Consider the following 24,098-nt stretch of genomic DNA (forward strand, 5'->3'; position numbering starts at 1 on the left):
CAATATTTTAAATACAAATTCATAAAAAATGTTTTGATTCTATAGGAACACTACTTGATTAGTTGATTAATATTGTTCAAAGTTATTTTATTTATTTTTTAATTTTTTTGATATTTAAAAAAATTGAAGTTTAAATAATGTTTTAAAATATTCATTCAATTTAATACAAGAGAAAGATATATTCCTCATGTTTTAATTTGTTTATGTGATTTTATTTTAATACGAAATTTAAAAAATAAAGATAGAATTTTTAAAATGTAAATGTATAAAGTTTAAAAATCAATTAATTTGGTCTATTTCAATTAAAATAAAAAGGTCACAAAAAGAATTAAACCAATTTCACAATTGTTGGGCTTAAATCAATACTCCGTCCTATGCTCAACATCTGATCTAAAAACCGCTTCGCCGGAGCTGCCAATCTCCACTTTCCATCTTCTCCGGCGATCATTTCCCGGCAGAGTTCGAAATGGAACCCGATGTGAGCATCGAAACAAGCTGTATGATCCGAGTAGCAGTTCTACCAATCGGATCTATAGCAATCCCTTTATTCCGCGACTACACTTCTATGCTAGTTCGTCACTACACAGTATCATTATCTTCCATCAGTTCATTCTACACAGAACATCAAAAATCTCCTTTCGCTCATCAACCTTGGGATTCCGGTAGCCTACGGTTCAAATACATGGTCGGTGGTTCACCGGCTAGTCCTTGGGAAGATTTTCAATCCAATCGGAAAATTTTTGCCGTTATAGGCATTTGTCACTGTCCTTCTTCGCCTGATCTGCATTCTGTCATGGATCAGTTTGTGACCGCATGTAAGAGTTACTCGTCTTCAGTTGTTCAGCGTTGCTTCGCATTTTGCCCCGGTGACTCTCAGGTTCTATTTCTGTTTGATACTATTTGATACATGTAACTGATAGGATCTAGCATATAAGCAGCTTATACCAACATAAATTAAACTTGGATATATTTATATGTATCTAGAATAATTTGAAGAAAAGACTGTTTGGGAAAGATTTAATATTTGTAACGATAGGAACTGAATGCCTGTGCTATTTCTTTTGAAATTTGTTATAAGGATGAAATCCACTTGTAGAATTAAGGTTTTGGGGATATTGAATTTAGAATTGTTACATCTGCTTTAGGACTTGGAGGATCATAAACTAGCTTACTCCAATTTTGCAACAAATTGTAGATACTTTATTGTTTTCACTTCTTTCTAAGTCAATTAATCAACTATGCCTCAAGTCTAAATCATTTGTGGTCAGGTATATGATTTTCTTATATCCATTCAGTTGTTTGACACTGCTTTGTATTTTTCCTGGCTATCTTAGGTTCGAGTTCTGTTTGTGTTCTTTGTTGTATAATTGATGGTTGGAAATGTTCTATTACTGGTAGAGATTGGACTTGAATAGAGGAAATGAATATGGTCATTCAAAAGAAAAAAAGTCATACAGAGGTTCATGTAATTAACCCAACTTATTTGGGATTCAGACATAGCTGTTTAATTGATTGATAGATATTGGACATGTGAATTTCTGCAATATATATAAAATTGAATTACAGAATATTTGATCGAATTGAAAGTAATTAAATATGCTTTAAGGCTTTGAGGATCATAAGCTAGCAAACCATCTACTCCTTTGTGCAGAAACTGCAGATACTTCAGTCTTGTCCTCTTTGTACCCAAAAAGAGAAAAAGAAAAAAGAAACAGAAGTTATGTCAGTGAATACAATATGATTAGACTCTACTGTTTTATGAATAAATGAATCTTTCAGTTGCTCCACTGTTCCAAACTAATTCGGGTAAGCGATCTGATATGTACCCTTTATGTACTTGCAACTCTATTCATTTGGACACATTAATGTATTTTCAAAGATAATTTATGGATTACTGGAAATCTGATGTTCTCCAAGTCTTAAACTTACCCATACTCTCAACACACACATCACTCGCAAAACTGAAAAGATTCCTGGTGGATATGAATAGATAAGTATATATATGTGTGTGTGTGAATACTCTTTTGAAGGATAGGCTTTTGAAAGCTCATATAACTTAATTTTTTCATTATTTTCTTTTTGAATAATTAAATGCAGTGCTTAAGATACTTCTCTGGATGCATTCTTGAATGGATAATCAGTTTGCGTACTGTTAAGTTCGTGATCAAAAGCTCCTGGCTGTAGAAGTGTCCTTGTTTTCAAGTTTGCTCTTTTCATGCATGACATGCCTAAACTGCATTTTTTATTGTGCAGCTAGAGGATGAAAGCTTCAAGGGGAGCAACTTAATTTTGTTTCCCCCAGCTGATCGTCAAACTCAAGAATTCCACTTGCAAACTATGATGCAAGATATTGCTGCCTCGTTGTTGATGAAATTTGAAAAATCAGTTCTTCAAGCAGAGTCTGGTGGAACTATTCTCAAGACACCTTTAGATTCCCAAGCGAGTCTTAGCTCAGAGGAGGTTCATATTTTAGGTGTTTTGAGGATTGATTTGTATAGTTATCTTGTTTAGTTTCTTGGTAGGATTTCATCATCATTTAAATTATTAACTTCTTGATTGCATTGGAGAACCTTACAGGTCATCAAGGCTAAAAAACGAAGATTGGGCCGTGCACAGAAAACTATCGGGGATTACTGTCTGTTGGCAGGGTCACCTGTTGATGCTAATGCCCATTATACAACTTCATTGGAGCTTGCTAGATTGACTGGAGACTTCTTTTGGTATGCTGGGGCAATGGAAGGCAGCGTTTGTGCTCTGTTGGTGAGTATGAACATACTCTCAGTGATGTCAGTGCATCTTATTAGAAATTTAGTTCATAATCCACGAGAAGTCATTTCTTGACACACAACTAAATAAGCTGTACATTTTAGACTACATTTTGGAGTTGGAAACCATATTTGACACCTACACAAATGCCCACATACCATGTCAAAACTATTTTTTAAAATAATGGTAGGAGTTGGAAACCATATTTGACAACTACACACCCGCATATACTTCTTGATTTATTTTATCCACACGTTTTTGTCTACCAATTGGGAATGCTGTTTACCAGCTAAACATCTTCCAGAGCAAATCCCCGATTTTCTGTTCTTTCTTGTCCCTTTCCCCCCCTTCTTGGGGTGGGTGCAGGGAAATTTTTTCTGGTATGGAGTGTAATTTATTAAATTAATGTATTCTCCAGTTTTGTTTGGTATTTTTGAATTCTGTTACCTGCTTGACCCTGCATTCATGTAGGAACATGCATCTTTATTTTTCAAGGGGTTAAAAAAGAAAGGTATCATGTATGTCTTGCACTTTTTGTGTTATGGACCCTCTCAATCTTTCATAGTATTACAGTTTGCTTGTAACGAACACAGTGCCTTTTTAGCTACAGAGATGATTACTGATGATACTGTCTAAGAAAGGGACAGAAGAAATTTCTTGTATGAATTTGAGAGGACACCATTAAGAGGGGGGTTATTCTGTATATTCAAATCATGTTTTATCCTCCCATCAAATTTAATTCTACTGTCAATCATGTGTTGTAATTGAAATGACAACAATCAGTTAGGTTTGTTGATGTTGTTGGCTGGATATAGCTCCTGATAAGTATTGCAAACATACATCTGTTTGCAACTGAAGGCATTTCAGTGTGTCATGGATGAATATAGACCTTATGTGTTTGTTTTATCTTGGATGTTTTGGGGTGGTGGAGCACATCTTTAAGATGAGATTAGAACATGGTTGCTAAGGTCCTGAGAAGGATGAGGGAACCTTGAGACTAGTAAAGGTATGGGTTGCTCAAAAAATTTTTTTTTTTATGACAAGGGAAACCCGCAGCCGCTACCTTTTGGGTGCGCACAGGGTAAAACCCCCGCTCCTATGCAATAGCTCGCAAACCACATAGGAGAGGACGAGCTCGACCCAAAGGCAAACCCCTTGCTTTCGCTGGCAAGGGGTTTCGAACTTGAGACCTCCAACATGGAAGTCCCAAGCTCAAACCACTGGGCCACCCCGAAGTGTTGGGTTGCTCAAATTGTTCCAAGGTTTATGTGTTCTAACCTGTTCTATGTTTCCTGTTGACAATCCATGGATGCCTCTATTACCTTTGATACAAACTAAAGTGGCAGGCACATAAAACTTGAATTAGAAGGAATGCTAACTTTTTGTGAAAAATGATGCAGTATTGCAGATGTCAAAACCATGAGATAGTAATACTTATTAAAGAGTTGAGTGCATTTCTGCATTGTATATTATGTTGCCATTTTGTCTCTTTCTTCTCAAGAGCTTATTCATTCTTCAAGTCAAAAGGTCTTAGTTTATCTCCTTACTTGAATCTCATGGTTATTATTTTGATGATTAGATAGATCAAATGGGTCAGAGGGATCAATTTCTAGATGATGAGGTCAAGCACCGTTACAATAATGTCATTTTGCATTACAGAAAGTCATTTATTCAAGATAATGCTCAAAGGTATATGTGTGTCTTTAATCTTTCTGTAGGTGTAGTTACAACTTACATAAGCACCTTTATCATGTTTTTTTTCTTATTGTGATTGGGTATATAATTTGTATTTGCCATCCCTTTCTTTCTGATTCGCGCACAAGAGTTTCAGGGTGAAAACACTATCTTCTTTTTTTCCGATGATGTAAGTGATATCATTAAAAATGCATCAAGAAGATGCAGTTGTTACAAGATATGACATTGAAGCTCTCAAAAAATCTTGTCACCTATACAAAAACTGTCTATGACAGTGAGGGAACTAATGAAGTCTAATAGTTGATCTGAACCATTAACTGGGAACAAACTGGACCAGCGATGTAACCCCAGGTAGAATAAAAATGGACTTCAAATTATATTTCCATCTTAATTTTTGTAATGTCACAGGATTCCTTGATAATGGATATGTAGTAATCATTATGTTAGGAACCTGCAAGTTCTATGAGAGTAAAGTAAAAAGACTAAGTTGCTTATTTTGGTGTGCGGCTATTCGGAAGTTCTTAATTTTTGTTTTGTTCGTAAAATGACTTAGTTCCCCAGCCCCATTTTTGGCAGTTTAGCAGATCACAGAACAATTTAGTCACTTGTTCAGGAAGTCTAGAACTCCTTGATACAGGGCAAGTTACTGTGAAATCTATTATAATTTGCATGTTGAACAACTTTGACTGATCGGTAGATGAAGTAATAGTTGGATGCTGACTCAGATAAACTTATATGACTGAATGTGTGAGGAAAAGTATGTTGCTGTGGGGCTAATTACAAGAACTGTCCAGAGGTTGTGAGGAATTGCCACCTTTCTATATTGAAGAAAAGCTTGAATTACAAGCCTTTTTGTCAAAAAAAAAAAAAAAGAAGAAAAGTTAGCATGACATAACACTAGTGATATGGATCTTTATCCTATGACCAAACTGTTTAACGATTTAAATTGTTCATGTATAACAAAGAGACATTGCTATGCCTTTTCTCCGTATGGCTCAGTTGTTGGACTGTTGATTAAGATAATCCTCATTTTGTTAGGGGTTCAAAATGGATTTATTCTTCTTATCTTCTTTGTGGTATAAACTAGATGATTCCCTTTTCAACTAGCGATAGGTATATTGCTTAATCTAAATTTCTGATTATTTTCTTTTTCAGCATATATAACTGTAAATATTGTTTTTGGTGCAGAGTTTCTCCTCTAAGTTTCGAGCTTGAGGCTACTCTCAAATTAGCACGATACCTCTGCAGGTACTCTTAGTAAAGATCAAATAGAATTCTGGAATGATCTTCTTTGTAACCCGTTTAGTTATGTTCTTTTCTTGATAAAAACCAATTTAATAATGACTTGCAGCTATATTCTCAAAAAATAATGACTTGCAGCTACACTGTAAACTTGCTGTGTTCTCTCTGTTCTTTCCTTTTGACGTACTTGTATGGTAATTGAGATCTTTTTGGGAAGATATGTAAGTTGAGGTTTAACTTCTGAATGATGCCCAATTTATATATTGTGAGATATGACACAAACTTGAAATTACCACACAAAAAAGAGCATTTTCGTATTTGAATAATCATAAGTAGCTCTTTTTGAGCATTAGTACTTGTCATAGAAAATCTGAAATTGCTTAGATATCAGTCAACTCAACTCAGGCCAAAATACTGCAACTCGGGTCACTTGCTAGCTTTAATGCGGTTCTTATCATTAGTTAACCTGGACTTTGCACTGTATATATTTGTTGGAGCTGAATAATTTGGTGGGATTTAATTGAGTATAGAGGTCTGATGCTGTGCTTATGATTTACTGGCTACAGACTAAGACCACAGCCCTCCAATAACTATGTGGAGCGGGGTGAAGAGGAGAAGGTCTGACGGAAAGTGAAAAAGAAGTAAACTAAGAAATTTCAATATTCTAATTTTTCTTTTAATGTTAAAAAAGTAAACTAACAAATTTCCACATTTAGCAAACAGCAGATTTTGTTTCCCCCCAATATGCTTCTGCTTGTGATTAATCTAGGTTACTCATTAAGTCTAAGCTACAGAAATATGTTCCTCAACAGTTATGGACTTCAGTTTTTGTAGAAAATGAGAAACTATAAAACTGATGATGTATCTGTCTATCTGAATTAAAATCAAATTGCCCTTACAAAAAATGTTCAAATCAATGGTAAAAACAAAAAATAGCATAAATATTAGTACTAGTTTCAAAAGAATGAATATTAGTACCTAAATCTGCAACGTACGGTATCTTCATTTCGTTAGACTTCAATAATGCCTTCTATATATCTTTTGCTTATATGATGTAGTTCATCAAAGAGAAGCCAATGATACCTCGCCTTTTCAAAATGCATCTTGTTACCAGATCACTTCAAACTTTTTGGCTGAAATCTGGAAGATCTTGATGTAACATTACTTAGAAGAAGAGCTACTTCTGTCATATATATATCTTCTTGAGCAGTTTTTGGCTTATACTTTCCTTGTTTTTTTCTTATTGGTTTGGCAGGAAGGAGTTGGCCAAGGAAGTGGTTGATTTGTTGACTACGGCTGCTGATGGAGCAAAATCTTTGATTGATGCTAGTGACAGATTGATATTATTCATTGAAATAGCTCGCCTCTTTGGGACTCTTGGTTATCACCGAAAGGCTGCTTTTTTCTCAAGGCAGGTGGCTCAGCTATACTTGCAACAAGAAAATCGGTTGGCTGCTATTAGTTCAATGCAAGTACTGGCAATGACCACACAAGCTTATCGTGTTCAAAGTAGAGCCTCTACTGACCATGCTCTTTATCAGGTGAGTCAAAAATTCATATTGTTTTTCATGATGCAACAAACAGCTTACATGCAGGGCTTCACTTTAAGTTGCACCACCCTACAGTCCTGCTCCTCTGGTTCTACGGGAAGGACACAAAAACGTCGTACTGGCTTTTAAAGAAGCAAAAATCTATCTACAGTATGGGTTGGGAACTGTTTTTGTTCACATACTTGATCCGATATAATTGGTTGTACAGAGTCTTCATAACTTTTCAAATGAACTGTCTTCTCAAGCTTATGAAACATGCATTTCAAATAATGAATACTTTCTTTGGGCGTGTCAATTCAAGACTGAATATAGATCTGTCACCACCTGCAATTCCATAATAATTTTGGCGAATGACTGAGAAAACAATACTCCCTCTGTCCCAATTTATGGGACACCCTTTCCTTTTTAGTCCGTCACAAAAAATGTCATCTTACTGTAATTAGAAACAATTTCACTTTCAAATTCCCCTTTTACCCTTAATGATTAATGAAATGATTTACGACCACACACATATCTTAAGGATTGTTTTAGACCACAAGTTAAAGTCTTCCTTTTTTTCTTGAACACTGTGTGGCGCCACATAAAATGGGACCGAGGGAGTAATTTATTTATTCATCAGTAGGAGGTTTCCATGCTAATACAAAGAAAATACAATGGGAAGCCGTTGAATATATGGCAAAAAGGATATAATATTTTAATCTACTACCATTGTGTTGTCGCACCAAAGTATAAGGGTAGTGAGAAACTGGACATTCACAGAAGTTCTCATAGAATTGTTCATCGACGGGTTTTGGTAGTGTTGCTGAGGTGACCATTGAGAGAAAATGTAGTGTCGCAACTATCTACTTGATGGCTTAATAATACCTCAAACATTTAAACTTTAAATGCCCAAGCATTCAAGATAGATTGTATTATTTTTTATTTACAAGGAGGGGGCAACAGAAAATAGATGAAATAGAAAGAATACTGTAAATCCGAGTCCACAGAAATCACTGTGTTTCTGTCTACTGTCTACTGGAATTGGTGTACCTCCTATGGCATGCAGCGTGACTTGGATCCATAACACAATGGAGATTTCATACTGTCATAAAAACTTCTTGAAAATGCATACCAAGATAGCAAAATGCAGTTTCCAAAGGAATTCATGTGGCTTGCTGTGGGAATCTGCAGTTCAGTGCTACAGTTTTGGAGATATTAGGCTAGATTGAAGTATTGAACAATCATTATCAGTTATGGTACGATATATGGTGAAAGCTAGAGTCTGTATGCGGATTCATCTTGGCTGTCAGTCATATACATCGGATCAATGGCCTTTTTAGTAGATCTTGTCTGTGCACATTTTAGATTATTTTGGAGTCAAAGTACATGCTAAGTGTGTGTGTCATGAGGCGTCATTATCATAGTTTCTTTTAACTCACCCTGGTATCAATAAAAGATTTAACATTTATTTTCCATCTCTCTTCATTATATATGAAGGAAAGTGGACAAAATCATGTTGATGGTGGAAAAGCGCATCACAATTGGATAGTATCACTATTTGAATCTCAATGGAGTAGCATTCAAATGGTTGTTCTGAGGGAAATACTTCTATCAGCTGTTCGTGGTGGAGATCCTCTTACTGCATGGAGTGCAGCAGCACGTCTTCTTAGGTCCTATTATCCTATTATAACACCTGCTGGGCAAAATGGTCTTGCAAGTGCACTTTCAAATGCGTCTGAGAGACTTCCCTCAGGAACTCGCTGTGCTGATCCTGCATTGCCTTTTATAAGGTATTGTTTGTAAAATATAATAAAGCTTCTTATGTGATGGAGATTCTTATATTTTCTGTTTTAGAGTACTGACTCTTCATAGTTGAGCAAATATTTCAGCTCATCTTGTTTTTTCATCTTGTCTCAAAGCTGAAAATTCTCCTCATTTATAGAGGCAGGGGTACAGGAAGCTGGTGTCTTATTCTTTGGCACACACTAGTCAGTTGTTACATTGAACTGTGCAGTTCCAAATACCCAAGCTTCAAAGTAGGAAATAGATTGTTTTGTACACGGGCGGAAACCATGTAAATTACCTTGTTTTGCACTTTGTATTTTGTAGATTTTAGATGGCACATTGCGCAATGCCAGATGGGGAAGCTTGGGGTCCTTGTACTATATGTCATTGCTGGTGTCTAATTTTCACAAAATTCTGCTTTTCTCTGTGTTTGATGTAATATGACGTGCAAAAAAAGAAGTCCGCTTTCTTTTAAGTCATGTCACTAAATTGCCAAAGAAGGTTTTGATTCATTTGTTCGTTTGGTGTCAAGAAAATGTTCCCTTTTGTATAGATTGCTGAATTGATACTTGTGTATGATTAATGCTATACCTTTTGTAAAGATGATCTCGTTTCAGCGTGACATGAATTAAAATGATTTAATTGTCAGAAGATATTGTTTCACTGGCTTGTGTATGTGCTAGACCATTAGCAGTTGACGAAAGATTTAAGTTGTATGCCAGTGAGTTGATAGACTCATCCTGTGCCCACGTTGAGTAAGGGTAAGTTTGAAAGGCAGACTGTAGGGACAGAACATCTAAGCTAATGATCTGTAGCAGCTATTTTCCTCACCTGGTGGTTATAAGTGGAGACGAGAAACTGAAATGAGGTGTATCAATAGAAAATAGGAGCTGAAATGTCATCTGAATTGTGATTCTAGCTTTTATCTGGGTAATGTTAGACTTAGGTTTGTCATTTGTGGCCATTCTATTATCTCTGATGAAGCAAAGGATGAAACAAATGGTATTTCTACAAAGGATATCTTTCAATAGTGTACTTTTGATATTGTTTGCTTTCCTCGATTCCTACTTCGTTGTTCTGTTTGTGGGTTGCGTATGTTGCCCCTTAACTAGATCCTTGGGGTGTGTTCGGTATGATGGAAAATGTTCTCTCGGAAAAGAAGTGGTTTTCTTACTTATTTTCTTGTGTTCAGTATGCAAGCAAAAAATAATATCCTAAAAGCATTTGTATATAATCTAGACATACTCTATAGGAGGTGAAGGTGGAAGGTAGGGGATGTGGGGTGGTGGGGATGGGATGGCGGTGGGGTGAAGATGAGATGTGTTGGAAGGTGAAGAGGACCCTATCAATGTGAAATGTCACTTGTGTAACTTGTTTTCCATACTTTCATTAGGGAAGTCATTTCCTCATTTTTAAGGAACTTATTTTCCTAGGGAAAATGTTCTCCAAAAATTTTGACCTACCAAACATGCGAAAATCAGAATCTTTTCTGGAAAATATTTTCCTTCATACAAAACACATGCTAGAAGTGTTTGGTTCTCCTCTTGCAGTGTTATATCATCTTTTATTGTGTATGAGACGGGCAAAGGAGGAAAAAGGTAGAGTAAATGAACTGAGCTTACTGTAGTTGTCTTTGTTGCTTCATTCTTTTCAGTTTCTAATCCAAGCATCCATGTATATGTAAATTTTGAGTGAAATGTTCTATGTTGAAACAGAAGTATGTTGGCGATGCTGGTATTCTTCAGGATTTATTGTATTAGACACTGCTAACTAGATCTTGCTTGAAAGATAATCAAATTGCCTTTGTAAAGGCTGGTTGTACTTCAGCGTTTATTGTATTGCACATAACTTACTAGATCAGGCCTGAAAGATGCTCAAATTACCTGTTTTAAGGCCAATACATGTATTGACCATATCTTCAGCATATAGTTAGGAGTTAACTGATAAGCTCATAATAATCAGAAGAATTCTATTTCCATCAGGTATAACCATTTTTTTATCATAAGAACTATTCTTTTGATGTATTTCTGTAGCTAACATACTATTACTAATGGTGGTAAACTTGCAAAGGACTATTTGGAACTTCTTTCACTAGTCTCCCTAGAAAGAAGTAAATTTAATCTGGTTCAATCTTCATAGTTCCTTCAGATTTTACTATTATTAGTTTTGCTGTTTCAGAATGATCTTCCCGCATACTGGTACTCTAGATTTTATGGTATCTGTAGTTGCTGGCTTATTTCTTTCCTCAGACTGATACTGTTCTGGGTTTTATGGTGTCTGCAATTGCTGACCTTATCATCAGAGTTCTTATTTTTGACCAGAACCTAATTTTCCTTTCCTTGATACATATGCTCCCAGGTTGCATTCTTTTCCACTTCATTCCTCCCAACAGGACATAGTAAAACGTAATCATGGGAGAGATGATTGGTGGGCAGGGTCTGCTCCTTCAGGACCTTTTATTTACACGCCTTTCAGCAAAGGGGAGCCAAGTCAAAGCAGTAAGCAGGAGCTGATTTGGGTTGTGGGTGAAGCAGTACAAGTGTTTGTTGAGTTGGCAAATCCTTGTGGTTTTGATTTGAAGGTCGATAGTATATATCTATCTGTAAATTCTGGGAATTTTGATGCTTTTCCCATCAGTGTTAGTCTGCCTCCTAATTCCTCCAAAGTGATTGCATTATCTGGAATTCCTACTGAAGTAGGTTCATTAAAAATTCCAGGATGCATTGTTCATTGTTTTGGTGTTATCACTGAACATTATTTTAAGGATGTGGATAATCTTTTAGTGGGAGCAGCTCAAGGACTTGTGCTGTCTGACCCTTTCCGCTGTTGTGGGTCACCAAAGTTGAAAAATGTTACAGTTCCAAATATTTCGGTGGTCCCCCCGTTGCCATTACTTATATCACGTGTTGTGGGTAGTGATGGTGCTATAATTTTATATGAAGGAGAGATTCGTGAAGTACAGATAAGTGTGGCCAATGCAGGTACAGTTCCGATAGAGCAAGCCCACATCTCATTATCTGGGAAAAATCAAGATTCAATCCAGTTAATTGTTTATGAAACCTTGAAGTCATCCCTTCCTTTGAAGCCCGGTGCTGAAGTGAGAATACCTGTCACTTTAAAGGCTTGGCAGCTTGGACTTTTGGATCCGGATGCTGCTCCTAGTAAGAACATATCTGGAAGCACCGGGAGGCAAGTCAAGGATGGATGCAGTCCTGTGCTGCTGATCCACTATGCGGGTGAGCATTCAAATACTGATTGTTGCAGGTTAGGTGATAGACTAGGAAAATGAAGCACTGTGAAGTTGGGATGCTGCATCCTGGTTCTACGAACATATATTAGTGCAACAAACTGGCAAAGTCCCTGCACTCTCTAGGGCCCCTCTTGTTTGTGTTGCTTTCCCATCAATTATGAGGGGTCCTTTCTTTTTTCTTTGTTTCCATATGACTCAGAATGTACACAATGCATGTGGATTTGGATATGGATGTTGATATGACTATTCTTTTTAATTTTTTTGCATAGCCACTTGTTTTTGCAATCTGAAAGAGTCAGTCAGGCTGGTGGTGAGCTTCTGCACCAACATGAGAATCATATTTGTTTAGAATGAAACTGAGAGAGATAAATGTTAGGGACCAAATCAAATATTGGCCATGAAATTGGGAACAAAGATAGAAGTTATGCCGTGGGTATACATGGAATATTTTTGTACAATACTAAAAGACAATGTAAAATGATGGAAGTGTAGGATGTCAATTAGTTGGTCACTAATCATGACATGATTACGTGCAGAAGAGTTTTAGTTAGAGAGCATTCTGCAGCATGGGATGAGATTGTATTTGTTTTGACTTTCGGTTTTGTTTCTGAAATGTATTAGCCTCATGCTTTAGTCAGTCATTTGAGTTTCATGATTTAGACTGTTATTTACCTGCCAATTTTTTTGTTATGATTTATGACTATTTGGATTCTCTAATTGGTTATCAGAAACAGCCTCTCTACCTCATAGGTAGGGGTAAGGCTGCATACTCACCACACTCCCCAGACCCCACTTGTTGGATTTCATGTACATCTAATTGTATTACATAATGATTTGCTACTCTTGTTGTCCATTAACTCATCCTGGATATTTAGATTCTCTAACTGGTGTTTGGGGCTGGGTAGCATAGAATTTCTTCTATATTGACTGATCTACTTCTCTTATCAGGTCCACTTACTTATGCTGGAGATGCATCAATAAATGGATCTATTCCTCCCGGTAGGCGCTTGGTTGTTCCCCTTAATATATGTGTTTCACAGGGGTTATCTCTTATGAAGGCTCGTTTGTTATCAATGGAGATCCCTGCTCATGTTGGTGAGGATCATTCAAATGTTCAAGTGGAAACCAGTTCTGCTGAAGAATCCCCTCGTACTGATAGGTTCATGAAAATTGATCCTTACAGAGGAAGTTGGGGCCTGCGTTTCCTCGAGCTTGAGTTATCCAATCCGACTGATGTTGTCTTCGAGATTGGCGTGTCTGTCAATATGGAGGATTCTAACAATGAGGAGAATCCTGAGTATGACTATCCTAAAACAAGGATTGACAGAGATTACACTGCCAGGGTGCTAATACCATTAGAACATTTTAAGTTACCTGTTCTTGATGGTACTTACCTGGTTAAGGAGTCTCAAATGAATAGGACCAGTACTAGAAAATCAAGCTTCTCTGAGAAAAGTAGCAAAGCTGAACTTAATGCTTCCATCAAAAATTTAATTTCTAAAATCAAAGTCAGGTGGCAATCTGGCCGAAACAATTCAGGAGAACTAAACATAAAAGATGCAATACAGGCTGCGCTTCAATCATCCATGATGGATGTATTACTACCTGATCCATTGACCTTTGGGTTTAGGTGTGGCAATAATACTGCACAAAGTTCTTCTGACCTTAATTTGGATGAAGGATCTAATATTCAGGGTGCGCGTAAAGGTTCAGTAAAAGCTCATGACACGACACTAGTAGAAGTGCTGGTTCGCAATAATACCAAGGAAATGATTAGAGTCAGTCTTAGCATCACATGCAGAGATATAGCTGGGGAGAACTGTGTCGAGGGTGATAAAGCGACGGTGCTATGGGCAGGTGCTATTCTAAAACATTACTAGTTTCCATCTCCATGTTCTTTTTAAAGTTAAAATACCACTGTAATTTTGTATCTGCATGTGTATCATTTAATTATTTGCTTTTAGAATAATATTTTTTGCTTATGTACCGAATACGAAAAAATAAGCCAGAAACACACCCTAAGAGAGCAGCTATACTCATAATGTGTAATTGAAGACCAAACTTACTCTTGATCTGATATGTGTATTAACCTGTCTTGATCTTTTTTAGGTGTTCTGAATGGTATCACCATGGAGGTACCTCCATTGAAGGAATATAGACATTCGTTCTCCTTGTATTTCCTGGTTCCAGGTGAGTACACACTTTTAGCTGCTGCTGTGATTGATGATGCTAATGAAATGCTCCGAGCCAGAGCAAGAGCTAATTCATGTGATGAGTCCATATTTTGTCGTGGGCCACCGTTCCATATCCGAGTGAATGGGACTATGTGATGTCCTTATTGAAGTGTCCATAGTTTACTAAACCAGGTGAAACTTTCCAGCCTCAACTATTTGTAGAACTTGTTATTTGCACTTCGTATTTCTTGTAATTCCTCCTTATATAGAGGTCCATTTTGTTTAGGAGAAAACTGTATCACTCAGTTTCCAATTGATATACAATAGGATTCTACAGTGATTTGTAAAGCTATATTATTCAATGAAGAGCTGGACATTTATTCCTGCAATTTACAGCTTTATGATTTTGTTGCCTGTGGCTGTGACTGAGTTGCTTTAGCCTTAAAGTGGATATTTCTATTATGAACTGTTGACTAGTTGTTCGTTTTGTCCTTGTGGAATCGGGCACTAAAAAGTCTACGTGGTACCTTGAAATATAAACAAAAGAATTATCCCAAGGGATCTACTGATTGCTTGCCCTCTATACTGCCCATATTTCTTTGGCCAGATCCAAGTCTTGAAAAGAGAAATGAGCAGAAGATTTTGCTTCTTATATTTGGTGTTTCTGCTATTAGCCTTTCCCTGTTAGCTACTTCTTGTTTAACACCAACTAGGACATTCAAATATGTTTTGATTTTTTATAATTCGTTAACTGGGCATATCCTTTTTCTTATTACTACCTATTCCACTTATTTCTCCATCTACTTAAGTTTTCTTTTATTTTGTGGTTTTATACACATTACCTCTTTCTTTTGCTTCGAATCTCCTTTGATTTATTTTTTTTAGACGTCTTGAGTTCTTTTATTTATTTTCTGACTTTGTTTGCCAGGTCTTTGTTAATGTTCCTCTGTTTTTTATCATTTGATTAAAGGTTCTCAATGCCAGTGCTCTAAGATATAGGTAGTCATTTGATGTTGCTGCGCTCAACTAGTAATAATTTGATCGAAAAAAGCTGGTTCAAAGATGCCTAATTTCAAAATCCCAACATGTTAGAAATATATGTAAAGAAACCGCAGCCGTTGAACTTGATTAAGTTCAACAATTGAAAGAAACTCTTGACCTGACTGAACACTTATCAGATGGATCAATCCCTTGGTATTCTTATTTTAACAAAATAACAAACGTGTGACATTTTGTTCATTGCACTATCTCTTGAGGAAAACAAGAGTCATTTGTCAAGGTGCCCATCCATGTAGGTGGCATCATTCCAGTCTGTTCATGAACAGTCTTGAACAATGGTGGCAATGTTTTGTAGATGCCAGCAACTTCTTTTAGGGCACTTCCACCACCTTCTGCATTTGACTCAGACCCTCCATTTGTCCAAATGCTGATTTTGGGTTGTAGGCCTCGAATAGCTTCACCGTTAATCTTGGCAAGTTCTTGAAACATCCCACCACTGATCATTAAGTAATCCCTTAGAGCACCATAGTTTCCACCCAAAGATTCTAACAGAGTGCGCAAGTATGTGCCTTGAGCTTCTGCTAGAGCTTTAAGTCCTTCTGCTTCCTTCATCGTTGCATATAAATCTCCATCGATTATCTGTTTACGTCTGTAGAAATCAGCCTCTGCAGTTGCTTTCTGTGCCTCTGCTTCTTTCTCCTTTTCGTAGAGAAATGCTTCTGCTTCTTTTTGTTTCTTGTAGAGCTCCCAATTTGCTTCTTGCACCTTTTAGACCAATGAGGCATTAGAATCTTCAAAGTTAGGATTATTTTTTTTTGCAAGTTTTAAGCTTTATGTAAAAAGTAACATAATAATAATTGTATCCAATCTACTTTCATGTTAAACTACACAGATAGTGGGAATTATTGTTGATTCTCTTATAATTAAAGATGTTACTTCCTCCATTCCAATTTATGGGGTAAGTTTTTCTTTTTTAGTCCGTTCCAATAAAGAATGACAACTTCTTAAATTTAGATATAATTTAACTTCAAGCATCTCATAATCCCCTTAATTAGAAGCTTTCAGACTCTTAAAAGTTTCAAAAGTCTTATAATCACACTAACATTATGGTATGTTTATGATCACTTTAAAAAGTCTTCATATTTTTCTTAAACTCTGTGTCTATTCAAACTTCGTCATGAAACATTGCCAATTTAAGTAGAGGTTAATTATTTTATGTTGTCAAATGAGTCATGAGTCTAACCTTAGTTTCATATTCAACACTAGCTTTGCTCAAGAACTCAGCCTTAAGTTTCTCTGTCATGGCTAAAGCATTCATCCTCTCTACTTCCTTTTGCAACTCAGCATCTCTTAAAGCCACTGCTTTCTCTGCCTCCACCTCTGCTACTTGTGCTTCTTTAGCCCACCCTGCTTTCTTCTTTGCCAACACTGCATTTGCTTCAGCAACTTCTGCTTCTCTCTGGTTTTCAAATACCTTCACTTCTGTCTTCACTTTTATCTCTTCTTTCTTCCCTTCTCCTTCCCTTTGTGTTGATATAATCCTTGTTTCTGCATCGATCTTAGCTGCGTTTTGTAGCGTTTGTCCTGATCTTAGCTTTGCCCCTATCTCCCCTTTCATTCTGGCTTCCGCCACGTCTATTTTAGCTTGGTTTGCAGCTTCCATTTGAGTCTTTTGACCTAAGTAGGAGAAATACTCATGTCCTGGAACATCAACGAGTTGTTTGACGTTGGCATTGTAGATTAAGAGTCCGAATTGGTTTAGTTCAAGTTGTACTTTCTGGAATACTTCTTGTTTGAACTGTTTGGTTCCTTTGAATATCTCTTCCATTGTCATTGATGCAGCAAGAACTCTAGTTTCTCCTTCAATGATACCTTGAAAAAGGGGAATAGCCAAATTAATATAGCACCTGGTTTAGCCGCTAATGAAGTGGAGTGAAATCATGAAAGATCAGTATTCAAATATCAACAGCAAAAGAAACACTTAGTTAAATTCTTCCTTCCACCTATGTCTTGGTAGATAGAGTTACTTAGGCCTCATTTGTTTGCACTTAATGGAGGTCTGAAGCTTAGTCATTCAGATTTTCATTAAGTACGTTTGGTTTATATGTCTAAAACTGAATCATTCAGATTCAGCCCATTAAGTTCATTTGTTTTATTTTTTAAAAACCCTCTTAATTGGGTCTGAACGAATCAGATCTGCAGGAGACTCTTCACAATATTCTAACTCATTTGATTAGTCATTAAATAATAAATCATAGCTTCTCTGCTTTGGGCGTGCTATTTTATCTCATAACTAAAAACTTTCGTTCTCACTTTTGTCAATCAAACACCATTTTTTTCCAATTGGTAAGTTTTCATTAATCTTTTCAAGTTTTTTTTATATTAATAATTTTCTTGTATTGATGTGTGTCAAGACTCAAGAACACTTGTTGCAATAATATTTTTGGTGTACTGTTGTTTATCAAGGTTTTTTTTGAATGAAAAAATTGTACCCTAAATCATGATTATTAAAACTTTTTTCTTAATCAAAAGTGATATATTTTGTTGAAAGAAAAATTTTATGATATTTTGATAATGTAATGTTCAATTTCACTTCCACATTCAGATATTGAAAACAAACGCATTAATTATTTAGTGTTCAGATTTAGATACCACATCTTAATATTCAGATATGTATTCAGATCAAAACACCTAGATCTTAATGCAAATCTTAATATTCAGATGTGTATTCAATTCAGACCTCCTAATCTTAATGGAAACAAATGAGATCTTAATACCTATACTAATAGGAGATAGCAGGTATGCATTGAAATAGTAGATATGTGCCCAAACTACCCTTATTATTGTCATTGCCAAAAGGGGGGTACATGGACAAAATTTTTCCATCTACTATGTAGAATACTTTAACAAGCAGGGTATCACTTAGTTGGAGAGCTGCCTACATTCTCATCTTAATGATAGGGGTTCGAACCCCACTATATCCCCTTTCCAAAATTCCACCAAAAAAATAGTTGTTAACAAATCATCTCATATTTATTCTTCATTATTATACTTCATATTAAAGATCGGAAAATATACGATGATTTGCTTAATGTTAAGGGTATAAGAGCCAGTTTGGCTCAGCTTAAAAGCTGGTTATTGACTTATTTAGCTGTTTGGCAATACTCAAAATAACTTATTTTAAGTTAAAAAAAACTTATTTTAAGCTAAAAGTTAAAAGCTGGGGTAGGGGTGCTTTTTTTTTTTAGCTTATAAGCTGTTTTAAGTTGACCACATTTTTATCTTTTTGCCCTTAATATTTTTATACAATCTCCAAATTACCCACATAACCCTAACATCTCTTTCTTCTATTTTTCCCTTTTCACGTTTGGCATAGCAACGTCAGCACTTTTATCCAAACGCATAACTGCTTATTTTAAAAATAAGCTTCAGCACTTTCAAAAGTATTTTTTTAAAGCTGCTTTTATTAAGACCATCCAAACGGGCCCTAAGTATAATGGAGGGGAAAATGAGGGATACAAAATCATGGAGGGGCTATGATTCAATTCCCAATAGAGCGAAAAGATAATATTATGTAAGTAAATATTTTTCATCTGTCTAATCTTGGCGGGAAAAGTTACTTTATACCAATATTGGTGGAAGATAGTATGTAGGTATCCTACAAAATAGCCGAGTTGCACGTAAGTTGTTTCAGTCACCACCGTTATTTATCAAAAGAAAAAAAGAAGGCTAGGGGTGGGGGTGGGGGCATACCTTGAACAAGATCATTGACATGGTTTGAGTATTTGTCATGTGGAGAGATAAGCTTTGCATATTTCAAGAGGCTAGCTTCATCATCAAGTCTAGGACCAACTGTGAAAACAGCTGGAAGAATAAAAGGGAGCTTTTCAGCACTCATAGCTTGGACTTCAAATGTGTAATTCACAGGTGAAACATCAAATCTTGTCCATGATTGCCCTGGAAGTATCCATGCTTTCTTTGTTATATTTATATCATTGATCCCTACCCCTGTTACCACCAAGTACTCTGATGCTTTTGCAACTCTATACATTTTTTTTTGTTTTTGGACACAACTTCTTTTGGTATTTTGGGTGGATTAGAGATAGTCGTAGAGGTATCGCTATCAAAAAAAATGAAATTAGCTACGAACGTTGTCACTGATAAAAATTGTTGAATAGCTTGTAACTAGCAATTTTTGATAATATATGGCTAATTAGTAGTGTATTAGGATGAAATTTTAGAGAGTATATATATGGAAGTTTACTTTGAATGTGTCAAATATTGAGCACACCATTGGCTGTACATATGAAAATAAATTTCTGAAATTTCAAAGTAATGCAAGTAGTATTCTACAAATTGTACATTAAATATTTTAAAAGTAATTGTTAGACTTTAATGTCATATACTAGAGATTATAGAAAACTATATATTGATCAATGACATAATATCAAATCAACAACTAATTAAAGCTGTATTGCAGCTTCATAGTAATTGTCTAATACAATAACTAATGAAAAATCAGCAACTTCTTACGAGTCAGATAGATTTGAAGCCCGATACAAGGGGGCTGCTTATTATCACTGTTAAAATAAAGTGGGAGCATGTAGAATTAGTAGCAAGTTGTGCTTGTGTTTTTTTCAAGGTTAAATATATCAGGATTGATTAAAAATAAAAATTTGGGAAAGGTCAATTTCATTTGAGTTAAAAGAAACTATATACACTTCTTTTGCAAATAATTTAAACTCTAGTATTATTTCGATAGAACCGTGAAATTTATGAAATTTACTAGTTACTTAAAATTACGATTTATAAGCTTTATTTATTTGTACTTAATATACATATATTGGCTTGGTATAAACTGGATTATTGATCGTAATCAGTAGATCTCAATCATTATGCATAATTTGTAGGCTCGAATATTATTATTAAGATCTTAACCGTTAAGTATATCTGTTTGTTTTTTAGTTTACAACTCATAGATTATTTATTTATGATAAAGTCTTGGTTTTATTGAACTGTTTTGTTCAAAATTTTCTTTCACCATCATTATACATAATTTGTAGGCTCGAATGTTATTATTAAGATCTTAACCATTAAGTATATATGTTTGTTTTTTAGTTTACAACTCATAGGTTATTTATTTATGATAAAGTCTTTTGTTTCTTTCACCATCATTATACATAATTTGTAGGCTCGAATGTTATTAGTTAAGATCTTAACCGTTAAGTATATCTTTTTATTTTTTAGTTTACAACTCATAGATTATTTATTGATGATAAAGTCTTGGTTTTATTGAACTGTTTTGTTCAAAATTTTCTTTCACTAAATTGCACTCTACTGTTATCAGCTATCTTTTTCACCTATAATTATCATTACAGTCAATCACCAAAATGAATTATCATTCATTATTAGCCATTATTTTATTATTATCACCACCAATCATCATCTTTACACCCATTTCCGCTGACCCAGTCACCTTTTCTTCCCTTGCGTAATTAGAATCACTCTAAGTCTTATTTGGATTAATATGCTTTATTTAATATATTTTTCTTATCTAATTTTATATTATTTTTTGTTGGCTAAATTTAAAAGTCTCTTCTTTTCTCTTTTCTATTTTGCCGCCACGGTTTTTTTATTTTCAAATTCAAGATTTGTTCTATTAATTAAAGAATTTGTTTGACTTTAAGAGGTACTAACATTTGAAGACAGGCTAGTGAGGTAATTGAAGGCTAAAAAATTAGTTAAATTTAAGTGCATGCTAAAAATACGCTAATGAATTGATTAGATTTATTGTTATTTTGATTATTGATTTTTTTTTTATGATATGAAATTAATATTTGAAATATGAGTTCATTTAGAATAAATTTGGTGTTAAATTGTGTGTTCGATTATTTAAATTAATAATTTGCTATTTCATACAATTTTTCTTATTTTATATGCAGCCATACGTGAAAATTACAGCCACTTGTAAGTTGTGACTAAATTTTTAGTCAAAGTTTTACCTGCATCTCAATAAAAAAAAATGTGAAATTAATTTTGATAAGTCAGATAAAATTTTAATGGAATTTTTAAAAAATTTGATCTTGTAAAATTCACGACTTCTGTAGAAAATTTCTCTTGGTTCATTTATGGAAATAGAATTTATGTCTTCGACATGAAAAAATATATCTCAACTAGGGGACAAAAAGGACAAAATGTTATTTTTTAAATACTTTCGAGAATATTAGAAGTAATTTGTTTTTATAACTAATTTAAGATTTTATTTGTGTTTATACTGGCGATTTCTGATGTGTATTCGTGAGTTGTCTTTTTTCTACAAAATAATCTCACTGATTTAGTGATACACTGATCACGCTATTTTCGATAAAAAATCATTTGATTTTTTATTTGTCTTTCATAAGTTAAATCGCTCTCTTTCACATAAAACAAAAGGGATGAAGGGTCCATCTAAAGTGATGAAGATCATAGTAAACTTTAGATAAAAATATTTAATAGGAGTATTTAAACTTATCAATGCTACACTTCAAATACGAATATCTAAAATTGTGTTTGAAGCAATAAAATTATTTTAAAATGTAACTTCAGATAGAAATATAAAATTATTTAAATACACATCTAATTCAATCATAACTTCAAAAATTTCCTACAATTTAATAGAATTTCAAAAAATTTCACTCGAATACATCACTCCCCACTCTCAAACACATCTCTATGCCCCTCTCGGATACATCCTTCCCCTCTTAGATATATCTCATCCCTCTCGAATACGTTCCTTCCAAATATATCCAGTTGTCTTATTCCCTCTTGGATACATCCCTATCTTATCTCTGTGTAGGGGTGGATATAAATAACAAAAAATCGAATAATTTTAATTCTTCGGTGTCGGTTCTTTATTTTTGAAACTTTAATTCTTCGGTTCAAAATTCGATACAAGGATCTCAAAACTACGATACACCAAAATCGAAGTTTTATTAATTAAGTTTTTAATATTTAAATTATATTACTTAATTAGTTGATAATATGGCTCATTTAAATTTTTTAGATGACAAAGTCATAAAACAGAAAAGTGTAAACCTAAAGCCCCAAAGTCTAAAGGATGATAACTCATGCAAATTTACAAAACAGTAAAGTGTAAATCTTGCATAGGATGATAACTCTTGCAAAAATAATTTTAGACTGAAATTCTGTCACATATTATTGAGCAACATGATATCTATGCTATAAACAGTTTATCATATTGAAAAACTCTTAACGCTTTATTTTCTCTTTCACACTGACAAATTAATTTAAAAATACTAAAGAAAAAATTGAACCAAATTGATCTAGTTTTATATAAAATATAATACACTTCTTTAAATTCGAATCAAAATTTTATTAAATCGCACGCTCACCCCAAATGTTGTATACAATACATCCTTTCTCTTATGTATTCAAATATCTTATGTATTTCGAAATTTAATAATATAATCTGAATTAATGAACAAACTTTTATAATTTGAAAAAATATAAATAAAAAAAATATAATTAACTTTTAATATTATGAAATTTACTTAATTTATTCTAAAATGTAATGACGATCCAAAAGAGATGGTATTTTTACACTTAGCCCTAATTTGAGGTGAATTAGAATGATAGTAGGCCCACATTAGTATCCAAAGTCAAAAAGTTGCCAAATTAGCTGCCCCATCTTTTCTAGTCTAGGAGAATGAGCCCCCAACATTTCCCCCTTTTTTTTTTTGGGAATCTCACCAAATACTAAAAGCTCTTGAATTTTAATCAAAAAAGTTTTTTTTGGAAAAAAGGAACTTTGTAATGAATTTCTCAAGATGATATGAGTAATTGTGAGCAATTTTTTTATATTCCCTCCGTTTAAAAAAGGATTGCCTAGTTTAACTTATAACAGAGTTTAAGAAAAGAAAGAAGACTGTTTAATTTTATAGTTTTAAATTAAAGTTATGTCAAATGTACCAAAATACACTTTAATCTTGTGATTTTAAACATGCCACGTGGAAAGTTAAAATTAAAATATTACCAAAAAAAAAGATCATTTTTTCAAACAAACTAAAAAGGAAATAAAAACATTATTTTTGAAACGGAGGAAGTATATATTTAAGTAACAAGAAATTTGAATTTTGGTGTTTGAAAGGAAAGAATATATATTTAAGTAACAAGAAATTTGGATTTTGGTGTACTTACGTGAGTCTTGCTCTAATATAATAGTTTGCAAATTACATTTTAAAAAAGTATAAACTATACTAGACAAGCTTCCTGCGATAAATTCCCGTGCAAATGATATCGAACGTAGAGTATCTTGGTCAATCAAACTTAGTGACCACCGAAGTGGCATTGTGTGCAAAGTTATTCAGTTAATGAATTAGGATTTTGCATTAATACATGATTAGAAAAGAAAAACAAAATGCCAAATCTTAATTTTAAGAAAGAAAGAAACAAAACAAAATATTTAATACAACCATGACGGTAACAAAAAAAAACTCCTTTAATTATATTTGACAGTTGCAACATTAAAATCTCTAACATATTGATTGCTTAGTGTAACATAACTATACTACCAAAAAAAAAAAAAGGCTATAATATGACCTTAGATTTTGATTTATGAAACTTAACTTAAATAAATTAATACTTTTTGAGTTTATTATT

General features: G+C 34.3%; 2 protein-coding genes across 2 annotated transcripts; one reads left to right on the top strand and one right to left on the bottom strand.

Annotated features, from left to right (window-relative positions):
* Positions 1-321: 321 nt before the first annotated feature.
* On the top strand, positions 322-14,853 carry LOC107023315 (trafficking protein particle complex II-specific subunit 120 homolog). The gene is made up of 10 exons (XM_015223971.2): positions 322-877; positions 2,254-2,460; positions 2,578-2,760; positions 4,346-4,455; positions 5,650-5,709; positions 6,959-7,244; positions 8,730-9,022; positions 11,376-12,253; positions 13,216-14,124; positions 14,377-14,853. Exons 1-10 carry the CDS (start codon positions 467-469, stop codon positions 14,595-14,597), a joined length of 3,558 nt encoding a protein of 1,185 aa, XP_015079457.1. The 5' UTR covers positions 322-466; the 3' UTR covers positions 14,598-14,853.
* Positions 14,854-15,511: 658 nt separating this feature from the next.
* LOC107022733 (flotillin-like protein 4) lies at positions 15,512-19,629 on the bottom strand. Its single transcript, XM_015223325.2, has 3 exons — positions 19,194-19,629; positions 16,684-17,312; positions 15,512-16,205 (listed from the first exon to the last, which is right to left on the bottom strand). The coding sequence occupies exons 1-3, from the start codon at positions 19,489-19,491 to the stop codon at positions 15,678-15,680; spliced, it is 1,455 nt and encodes a 484-aa protein (XP_015078811.1). The 5' UTR covers positions 19,492-19,629; the 3' UTR covers positions 15,512-15,677.
* Between the last annotated feature and the right edge of the window lie 4,469 nt (positions 19,630-24,098).

Source organism: Solanum pennellii, chromosome 6 (genome assembly GCF_001406875.1).
Source record: "Solanum pennellii chromosome 6, SPENNV200".
NCBI classification, from domain to species: domain Eukaryota; kingdom Viridiplantae; phylum Streptophyta; class Magnoliopsida; order Solanales; family Solanaceae; genus Solanum; species Solanum pennellii.